At 42.0% G+C, this 10,696-nt stretch overlaps 1 protein-coding gene across 1 annotated transcript; it reads left to right on the plus strand.

The window, feature by feature from the left end:
- Nucleotides 1-402: 402 nt before the first annotated feature.
- On the plus strand, nt 403-7,976 carry she (Src homology 2 domain containing E). The gene is made up of 6 exons (XM_080897499.1): nt 403-1,314; nt 1,722-1,848; nt 3,168-3,422; nt 3,663-4,056; nt 5,576-5,695; nt 6,375-7,976. The coding sequence occupies exons 1-6, from the start codon at nt 868-870 to the stop codon at nt 6,565-6,567; spliced, it is 1,536 nt and encodes a 511-aa protein (XP_080753625.1). The 5' UTR covers nt 403-867; the 3' UTR covers nt 6,568-7,976.
- The last annotated feature ends 2,720 nt before the right edge of the window (nt 7,977-10,696 follow it).

Consider the following 10,696-nt stretch of genomic DNA (forward strand, 5'->3'; position numbering starts at 1 on the left):
CTGAGAACCTACAGACATATTTAAACTTCACTTTTCTTTTCCATTTTAAGCACAATTTTTGACATTGTAATAGGTTACCCGTGTAACTTTCCATTTAAGAAATCATGGGAACATCCCTGAGTGTAAAAAACATATAAATAAATATAACTTTTATGTCCTTTGTTATCTTTTTCTGTTGCAATGTTATGTGTGTAGAGCTGAGTTGAACACAGTTACTAAAGAATAATAATAATAATAAAAAGGTTTTAGAGGTTGGGTTCTGGAAATAAAAAGTTTTCATGAGATTTACAATCTTCCTTGTTGAGTAAAACTGCCACTCCGCCCTGTGCGCGCAGCTCCTCCCCAGAAACCAGCGACATCCCCCAGTCTGCTCACTCCAACTTTCCTCTCCTTTCACTCCTCTCATCACTTCGCCTGGTCGACAGACTGGACGCACCATCTCACGCTCCGGGAATGGGATCTTTACTGGGTTCAAAGAAAAACTTCCAATTCTTTCGAGTTTATGCTCTGCAAAAGTTACTTTTCAAATTGCAGGGATAGTTGTTACTGCAGGTGCAGGGTGACAGCAACACAGAGCAGCTGGCTAATGATCTCCAAGACGCACCAGAAGTTGTGAGAGAGTCGCAGGAGCTAGGAATCAGCATAGAATCATAAAGTGGGCTCTGCTTAAAGTGATTAGTCAGATACCCTTGCATACCAAAGTTACTTCAGTCGAAGTGTGAACAAAGTGAGTGTGCGTAAAGTTGGAGCTGTTGAGAACGGCTAAAAGTAACTTTTAGGGGGAGGCTAATGCAAGGAGGTGGGGAAAAATCCAGTAACTTTTAGTAAGGTTTAAAATCAGTAAGAAGTGTCATCAACTTAACAACCATGGCAAAATGGTTCAGAGATTTCCCCATCAACCTGAAGAACGGAAATGAAAGAGTGCGCTCAGCCTCCGAATCTGGTCCACAAACTCGACCCAAACCTTCATTTTCACGAGACAGTTTGAAAGGAAATCAGCGCAGAGATGGGGGAGTGGGGGGTTTGTTGGCAGGGAGAAATAGAAAGAATTCGGCTACAGAACTGGGTCGTAACAATGCTGGTTCTGGTGGAACAGTCTGGGACAGTCTCACGGCTGGAAAAGGTCGCAAGAACGCCAAGAGCGACACCGGGTCATCGGATGAGAACCGCCAGGTCAGGACCTCTAGTGTGGCTCAAGCGTACATCAGCAGGATGATCAAAGTGGACAAACAAGAAAAGACCCCCAAACTCAATGGGATGTGTCAACAGAAGCTACCCGAGAACGAGAAAGGACGATCTGACATTAAAACAACGGTGAGTAACTTATAGAAATTATATAACATGCACATATAACATGTCTTCATATTTCAGCAGCTATTTATTTATGAATTAGTTAATGAAAACATCATTATAGTACAGGGCTTAAGGTCAGTGCTTTCCTTTGTGTTTTCCGTCCATGTCTCAGATCATAACACTGTATTCAGTTTCCATCGTTGTCAAAAGAATACAATACAGTTTCACTTCATTGTTTCAGATCACACAGGCAAACACAATGCGCTGACCTCCTTGCACAAGTATTTCCGCTTGTCCCTCCATTACTTGTCACTCAGTCATGGACACCACACACATACACACACGCACACACACACACACACTGCTTGTTGTCTCTGTGACTTTTGAATAGGTAGCAGGCCGGCATTGTGCTTTTCCCTTTTCAACAGCTGATTATCCTGGAGGACTATGCAGATCCTTTTGATGCGGAGAAAACCAAGGAGCAGAGAGAAGCCGAGAGAGCAGGAGTGAATGATGGGTACATGGAGCCTTATGACGCCCAGGTCATCATCACAGGTGAGGTCAGGGTCACATGATCTCGTATCTCAGCAGCCAAATTTTTATTATGAAGGTGCTTCTTGGCTTTCCAGAGATTTGGACTGTTTTCTCAGCAGTTGAGCAAATGTGAACGACATATTTTTGTGAATTTCGCAGAAGAATTCAGTCGTGAACTTAGGCCTACAGCACATCTTTAAACAGAATGGCAGAGTCGCTTACAGAAACACAACAATAACACTAGCAATGTCCGTTCCTACACCTTCACCTTGTATTTTTTTCTTTTATTTGACCATCTTTTGTTTTTCTGAGAACTTAATTCCACTTTTTTAACATTTTGCCTCACTTTGTATATCATGCTTGATAAGCCAAATGTATTCTGAGCACATAAAGGAACACTAATTATACATCTTATTTAAGTTTCTCAGCACTTAGACCACATCACATTCTTGTTAACTTATCATTTTAAAGGGACTGAGAGCCGAGCTAGATCCTCAGTCTCTCTACTGACTTCCCTCCCCGCTGGCGGTGGCTATAGTAACAGTGTTGTGCAGGGACAATGGGTGCAGCTTCCTCTTCCAGCTTCCTGTCTCCTGCCTCTGTTTCCTTTGCCCCATTCTCTCGATAGGACATTGGCCCTAATGCCCTCCTGCCTCCCCTTCCACACATACACAAACACACAGAGACAGACACCAGCTACTCTATGGTCCCCTGCATGTGACAAGAATCGAAAGCCCCCCTCTCACCCCTCCCTAAAAACCTACAGGTTTCCCCCCCGGTCTCACCCAATCACTTCCCAACAGTCAGGAAGCGGTCCGGTTAGTCAGCCAATCAACGGCTGTGTTGACCTTTTCTTCCTGTAAATCCATTGTTTGGTCACACAATAGTGTAGACACACAGGCTACCTGCCGGGCACCAAATGAAAAAAAGAAAAAGGAACATAACAATTAAAATTCCCCGAAAATGTTAAAAAAAGACAATATTCAAACAATACTTGATTTATTTAAAAGAAACGAGCAAATGAAGGACACAACAGTGGAGTCTATATATGTAATCGGCACAATGTTGCTTTATAGACTGTGTGATGTAAACTCCTAATTTGTGCACTTGAGTGAAAGCTGGTAATAAACTAAGGATATTTCTAAACTTCAGTTTTGTTGTTTATTTTGTCCAAAATATCTGATTTGGACTATAGTGGTTATGTTTGAAATGGCACGTAAATTATTTCAGTAAAAGTACATTTGTAATTTTTTTTCTACTGTAATTTAGTTGTTTTTCTGTGCCTTTAGCTGATCAAATCTTATATACAGTTAGCTAATCACATATCCATTCTGCTGCAGAGGTTCGTAGACGGGGCTCCAAAGACCTCCTGAAAGTGTGTGTCCTGTTGGATCGAGGCCAGAGCGAGGGGAAGGCAGAAGAGGGAATGCCTGCACCCCCAAACATCTATGACATACCCTACGAAGGAGGACTGGAAGGCGACAGTGAGGGCGTGTGGATCCCTGTCACACGACCGGAGTCTGATGTCCGTCCAGCTGGAGAGTACGAGCTGCCGTGGGAGTGGAGAAAGGAGGACATTGTTAGAGCACTGTCAGGTAGAGAAAAGGAGGGAGGGATCACGGGAAGGGTGGGGGTTTAGTGTTTAGGGTGTGGAGGAATAACGTGGATTTTGTTTGTACAGCACACACATAACAGCAATTTTGTGTTTACTTTATTGAGGAAACAAAACAATCCTTCTGAATTAATTTCCAGAGATATGTTTACTTTGGTATCACTGGCATGCTTTGATAGAACTTTTTATGAAAGGTTGATATTGTCTCTCCTGCTTCTTTTAGCTCAGTTTGAAGCGGTGGATTGTTCTCTCAGTAAAGAGAACAATTCGACCCCTGGTCGCCAGCAGCAGCAGCAGCAGCAACAGCAACAGCAACAGCAGCAGCAGCAGCAGCAGCAGCAGCAGCAGCAGCAGCAGCAGCACCTGAGGCAGAGGAACTGGAGCCATAAAACACTTGTCTCCTCTTCTCTTTCATCTTCCTCCTCCTCTTCCTTTCCATCTTCTCCTATTCTTAAACTCGCCCCTCTTACACAGCCATCTTCCTCCTTTCCCACCCTCAAGCTCTCACCCTCGTCCAGCCCTACCAAACTTTCCCCTCCATCTCCTACCTCTCCCATTCCCCCACTGGATGGGGAGGCGAACAAAATGGACCCCAGCGTGCCCCTGGAGAAGCAGAGGTAAGGAAGGGGGGAAAAGGCATATTTGTGTCCATAAGTAAGGACTGAAACAAGTAAAGTTTTGAGTAACAAATGACAAATACGATGACCGCAAGCCACCAGATTTATTACATGGCGGTGTTGTCATGTTCAAAAATAGTACGTGCATTAACAGAGACATTTAAGACAGGTTTTCGAAACACAAAATATACTAAAAAGAATTACATTGAATAAAAAGTCAAATAAACAAATCTGCAGTACTTTAAAAAGATTACATAACTGTATAAAATTTATTAGACCTTCATCTCCAGAAGGAAATTCCCTGTAAAATATACATATACAGTGATATAGATAACTTATTTGTCAGCTAGCATGGTGTTATGTGAATATGTTCAGGGTTTAAATCCAACCTGTTAAGCCTAAAATATTCCCCAGGGAAGAGTCTTTTCTTTTTATGTATCATTTCTTTAAAAGACCTGTGACCTACCTCTCACCTCTGCATGCTGAAATCAAATTTAGCACCCACTACAACATCCCTGAACAGATTTAGTGGTTGAAAGGGATTAAACAAATGAGACGACAGGTTAAGAAATCTGCTCACCTTTATCTCAGATCTGTGCATTGTAGGTCTTAATTTAAATTAATCACATTTCCCAAAGCATCATCAGGGTAAAGTGCACCTCATATTTGCTTGCTCTGTAGCTCCACGCTGCATTTTTAAATTTATTTATGATAAGCCTACAATTTTTAGAAGAGCCCTCCCTTCCCACCTCCATCTACCCAACTGTTTGCCTGAAAATCAGTTTGACTTTGTAAAGGTTAAAAGAAAACAAGGAAATTTCCATCATGAAGAGCCGCAAAGCCAGATACAGTACAGTATAAATACAGGGATACATAATATATTACACATGGAAGTGCAGATAATTCTTAGTGAAACTAAGCTTTTGATACCAGACGGGTAAGTCAGCAACAAACCTCCCGATGAGACGCTGAGCATAAATGTTGGATGAGAGGTGCAACCTTAAGGTGAGACAGAGAAGTCTCACTGTAACTCTAAACTTTCCTTCCCCGTAATATTAAAGCATGGCGTTTCTTTTTTGATGGGACTTAGCATTTGTTCTTCTCATGTTGTGGTTGAATGTCAGTGTGTTTTGGCTCCTGGCATCCTGTTTATGTATGGTTCCTGCCCGTGGCCACTGTCAACACCACCTTGTGTCCTAATAGGCCTTTCTGGACACCCTACAGAGTCCCATACACGTTCATTTTATTTACCTTGGCGTCTCCAGTTTACCTTTGACTTTGTTGACTCATTCCTTCTGCAGTACATACCTGTCAGTCTAATTTGCACTGACTGTAATTTATTGTCAGCGAGTTTTTTTTCCTCCTGTCAATCTGTCTCTTTTTTCCTCTTTCAGTGATATCATGAACTTGGCATCTCTCTTAACTCCATATGTCACAATGCTATATGTCACTGATCTGTTGTGTTTCTCTCCGCACCCTGATCCCCGCTATCTCCCTCCTCCATCGCCTCAATGCCAAGCTGGTACCATGGCAGTGTGAGTCGGCAGCAGGCTGAGGCTCAGCTGCAGCGCTGCAGGGAAGCCAGCTTCTTGGTGAGAGACAGCGAATCAGGAACCAGCAAATACTCTATTGCTCTGAAGTGAGTGCACGCTGTCATACAGCATTGTCATGAATGCGCATAGATTTCATAATCAAATCCGTCTTTCTGATTTCCTTCCTTTGATTGTACGCAAAAAATTGTAAAAATTGACACAGCACATTTATCCTCTGCTGTCACATGTATTTTACAGCTTAAAATTGTATGCTCTCATTTGCCATTAAATACATTTAGGCGTTGTTTCTCACTGACATTTTACCCAGGTCCGATTAAGCCAGATTTTAGCTTTTTTTTTGAGGCGCTGCTGAGGAGCTACAATAGCTGCCATTGTAGTGGAAACCTCTAAGGTGTTAATGCATGAGAATGTGTGTCATTTGTAGAGTAGACGCTTCCAACAAGCGTGCCAGGAACAGGTTCTCCAGGATAAAGACTGAAATCCTGTGGTGCCATTGTGTGTGGGAGTGTGTGCGTGCGTGTGCTCATGTGCCTCAGTGCACATTTGTTGTACGCTGCTCATTCATTTGAGAGTCCACATCATTAACCCCATTTAAACATCCACTGAACTCAGAGAATGCACAGCCTCGTTTGGAGAGAGATAATATTTCCATTTTTTTTCATCTCCTCCGGTTGTGTCATCTGTGTGCAGGACTGTCTCTTCGGAGAAAACTGATGATAAATACACATTTTAAAATGCATCTTTCTCTCTGTCTCGTTCCACTAGGACCAGCCAAAGCTGCGTGCACATCATTGTGGCCCAGACTAAGAGCAGTAAGGGCTTGTGCTACACGCTGGATCAAAGCAGCTGCGTTTTCTCCAATATCCCTGAGCTGGTCTACCACTACTGCACACACAGACTGCCTTTCACTGGAGCAGAGCACATGACCCTGCAGCATCCTGTGCCCAGGCCACACTGAAGATACACAAAGAAAGACACACTCAGACACAAACACACATACTCGCACACATGCGCAGACATTTAGACACAACTCTGCACAGGCACGTACATAAATATGTTGATATATGTGCACACACACACTCAAAGACATGGCTTTGGATTCTCTTTTCCGCCCTTATAGTTTATAGTTTTTATCACCAACATGCGCTACCTAGTGGTCGAAATCAGACACTACAAGTAAAGACCTGAATATTTTACCATTTAAACCAACAAGGCTTTGATTCCTGAAATCACCACCTGAAATGATATGTGTATCTATAAATGAAATTTCAGGTGGACTCCCCTTTGCCTTCAAATCAGCCTTAATTCTTCATGGCATAGATTCAACAAGGTGCCTGTAACATTCCTCAGAGATTTTGGTCCATACTGACTTGATTGCAGTACAGAGTTGCAACAGAGTTGTCATTTCTAGTGATTTGAACAATGCTCAGTTAGTACTACGTGGGCCAAAGCGTGCCCTTAAATACCATTACACCAACACCACCAGCCTCAACTGTTGATATAAGGCAGGATAGATGCATTCTTTATCCCACTGTTTTGCTATTTTCTGACACTACCATCAGAAATTGAGACTAATCAGACCAGGCAACATTATTCAACCTGTTGTCCAGTTGTGGTGAGCCTCTGCAAACTGTAGCTTCAGGTTCCTGTTGTTAGCTGACAGGAACACTAGGACCAGCCCATCAAGCACCAATATTTGAGCCACAACCAAAGTCACCTTCTTAAGTCACCTATTTCTCCGATTCTGATGCTCAGTTTGAACTTCAGCAGCTTGTGTTGACTATGTGTACAAGCCTAAATGCATTTGGCCGGTGCTACGCAATTGGATGATTAGATACATTAACAAGCAGTTGGACCGGTGTGCCTAATAAAATGGCCGACTTTTGTTAGTCTCTCAGTGTGGTCGATACACCCAATTGGAATACATTCACTCATCCATCTGACATGTCAATCAGCCTATTGATCTATTCTTAAAACTGGGCACATTTGCCGACGACTCCTAATGTCAAGAGAAAGAGCTTTATTGATTGGATGATTAGACCTGGTGTAGCGAGAGGAGTCTTATCACATTAAAGTGCCCTGTCAGCAAAAATGGTTTTAGTATGTATAAGTGTTCTCTACTGCAAATATGTGAATATCAGCCTTTATTTACCTTCCTTCACAATCAATTAAATACTGTATGAAGCCTTTACGACTTAAAATCTGTCTTCCTTTGCTGTGAATGATCTGCACCTGTGCATAAACACTACATGTATGGAGCGATTGTTGGCTATCCACTGTTTTTTTTTCATCCCTGTTGCAATGTTGTGATCTGTATATTAATGCTGTAAAACATTTATTCGGTAAATAAAGTACAATTCATTTTGAGTGAAGAAAAACAGTGTTATTCATAGACACAGAGATTGCCAGGAGCAAAAAGTCAAAGGAGGGGGGGTTCAAGGAAAAAGGCAATATGACAGAGATGAGAAGCTAACCAGAGTAAATCTGCTGGCTGTTCTTCTGTAGCTAGAAAACCCATTGACCTGAGTTTGAAATCAAAACAACACACACACGCATGCATGCATGCACATATTTGTCATAAACAAATTACTGACAAACATGAGCACACATACACCCAGAATGCATATGTAACTAGTGCACACATAAATAGCATTTACTCACACAACCCCAAAGGTGCCATATTTAAATCCTTGCCAACACACGCGAAGCTACTCACAAAACAGGAAAAAGCTTTACCCTCGCAGTGACGCATGGAAGCGTGTGTTTGTGCTAAGATATGTCTTACCAGCAAACACCAGTGTGCTGAGTTGTATGAGCATCTCTTACAGAATGTGTGTGCATGACTGCATGTGCAAGCATGAGCGTGTGCACCCATGTGTACACACAGTTCCGCTCTGTCACTGTGTGTGCGTATTTGCGTCTGTGTGTGAGAGAGACATTTTTCTGTTCAGGGATTACCATGTTGCCATGGTGATTAGTTAGAGTGAGGTAGTGCTGTCCCTACAGGGAATGATGAGAGGGAGGAGAGAGGAAGAGGGAGGAGAGACAGGCTGCAATATATATAAGAAAGCTATGAATAATTGTAGCCATAGTAGCATCAAAGGTCCCCCACAGAACAGACTGCCTGGTTTGTGAATGGAAAGCTGCAACATGTAACGTCGCAGAAGTTAAAAACTAATTAACTCCATTTACTGCTAGCTCATAAATAAAATTTATTGATTGTGTGACGCCTCCTTAACTGGCCAAAGTCTGTGGTCTGGTCTAAAACAAAACATCTAGCACTCGCTGATACTTCAGCAACTCAGATGCTCAGTTTTGCACAGGCTTTATTTAACCTAGACATTCCGGTTCAAGGGCTGTCCCTAATCTTGGCTATCCTGCTACCCAGTGTGTCACAAATGGCAATGTTACACAACAGACAGCCCTAACTATTTTGCCCTTCCTGCCATCCATGTGATCTGTCGTGGTTAGTCCTGTATGTCCTCTTAATTAAATCACAGAGCGGGTCAAAATATACAAGAGGCCTGGGGTGCTGGATGCAGGATTCTGGGGAGTCTGTTTTGGGGAAAGTTGTTTCTGGTATTCATCCAGCTTAACATCTTAGATGCTTGTTTGCCTTTTGTTGGCCTTTAATATCATTGGTACCCAGTGAAAAGCATATGTGCATCTGTGATAATAGGCATGTTTTATCGTGCACTGCTCAGTTTAAGATCTTTGCTGTTTGCATATAAGATGTCTTCTTTAGCAGTGGTGGAAATTAAATGTGCAAAATAAACAGGTATGTGATTATTTTACAGTGCAGTCTTTATTCTGGACACCCAAGATTTTCTCTGAGTGAAGGTCTTGAGCCACACCTCTGTATATTTGGCTAAAAAATGGGAAATATGTGGAGTGATTTATTGAAACATGTGCAAACACAGTATATTAGGAGTATATAAAGTTTGGGATCATTCTCATGCTAGAAAATGACACTGTTGCCCATCAAATGCTTTCTAGATAGTAGTGCAAAGTGGATCAAAACCTTATGGTACTTTTTTACCTTCATGATTTCATACATTTTTACAAGATCTCCAACACCACTGGCTGAAATGCAGGTCCAAACCATGACAGAGCCTCCGCCGTGTATTACAGATTGCTGTAGTTGTACCTGTTGTACCTCTCTGCTGACCTCCTCCATAGATACTGATGACTTGAACCAAATATTTCCAATTTATGATTCATCACTTCCATAAGCATTGTGGTGCCGTGGTTAGCACTGTTGCCTCAGAGCATTTCTGTGTGGAGTTTGCATATATGTAACTTAACCCCACAGCCCACAGGGGTACCCCTCCTCTAGTATCCTCTTAAGTATTGTGCTATTCATAATTTCTAAATTATACAGAATTTAATTCCTCTCGTGGCTAATGACAGAATTATCTTGTGTTTGTAGTGATAATAATACATTTCCCAAATCCTCCCGGAAAAAATAAATATCAACTCAAATAGTATCTATCCATCATCTACCCATTGCTCTTACCTACTTTTCTAGTTTGGGGTAGCAAGGGGCTCAAACACATCTCAGCTGTCACAGGGAAAGAAGCAGGGCACACTTTGGACTGGTTGCCAGTCCATCACACGGCCAACACAAAGAGAGGCAGATAACCATTCATGCTCACATTCACACCAATTAGCCTAACAAGCATGCCTTCGGACTGTGGGAGGAAGCCAGGGTACCAGGGGAGAACCCACAGGCACAGGGAGAACATTCAAACTCAAACAGAAGGGCCACAGCTGGCCGGTGGTTTCTATAACCATGAACCCTCTAATTTACTACAGAATATTGTAAGCAAAAAAAGATTTTGAGTGAATTAACCATATTTATTTCTACTTGTTAAATTTCTCAGTGTGAAAGAAAATGACAAGAACCGGCTTATGTCAATGACAAGACCTGATACATAAATTTAGAAAGTAAATTAAATGCAGGAGGAGATTTTTGGTTTATAAAACTCAGACACTTAGTGAGATACAACAGTTTAGTAAGAGTACAATAAACTTATAGCAAAGAAAAATAATATTAATTAGAAATACTATAGGTTTTTATAAACGCA

Source organism: Rhamphochromis sp. 'chilingali' (genome assembly GCF_963969265.1).
Source record: "Rhamphochromis sp. 'chilingali' genome assembly, chromosome: 11".
Lineage (NCBI taxonomy): Eukaryota > Metazoa > Chordata > Actinopteri > Cichliformes > Cichlidae > Rhamphochromis > Rhamphochromis sp. 'chilingali'.

What these genes read in the sequence shown, in the direction of transcription:
- she (XM_080897499.1), top strand. Translation starts at nt 868, where the DNA reads ATGGCAAAATGGTTCAGAGATTTCCCCATCAACCTGAAGAACGGAAAT. An exon ending in CATTGTTAGAGCACTGTCAG is followed by an intron (nt 3,423 to 3,662) that starts GTAGAGAAAAGG and finishes TGCTTCTTTTAG; the next exon opens with CTCAGTTTGAAGCGGTGGAT. An exon ending in GTGCCCCTGGAGAAGCAGAG is followed by an intron (nt 4,057 to 5,575) that starts GTAAGGAAGGGG and finishes CTCAATGCCAAG; the next exon opens with CTGGTACCATGGCAGTGTGA.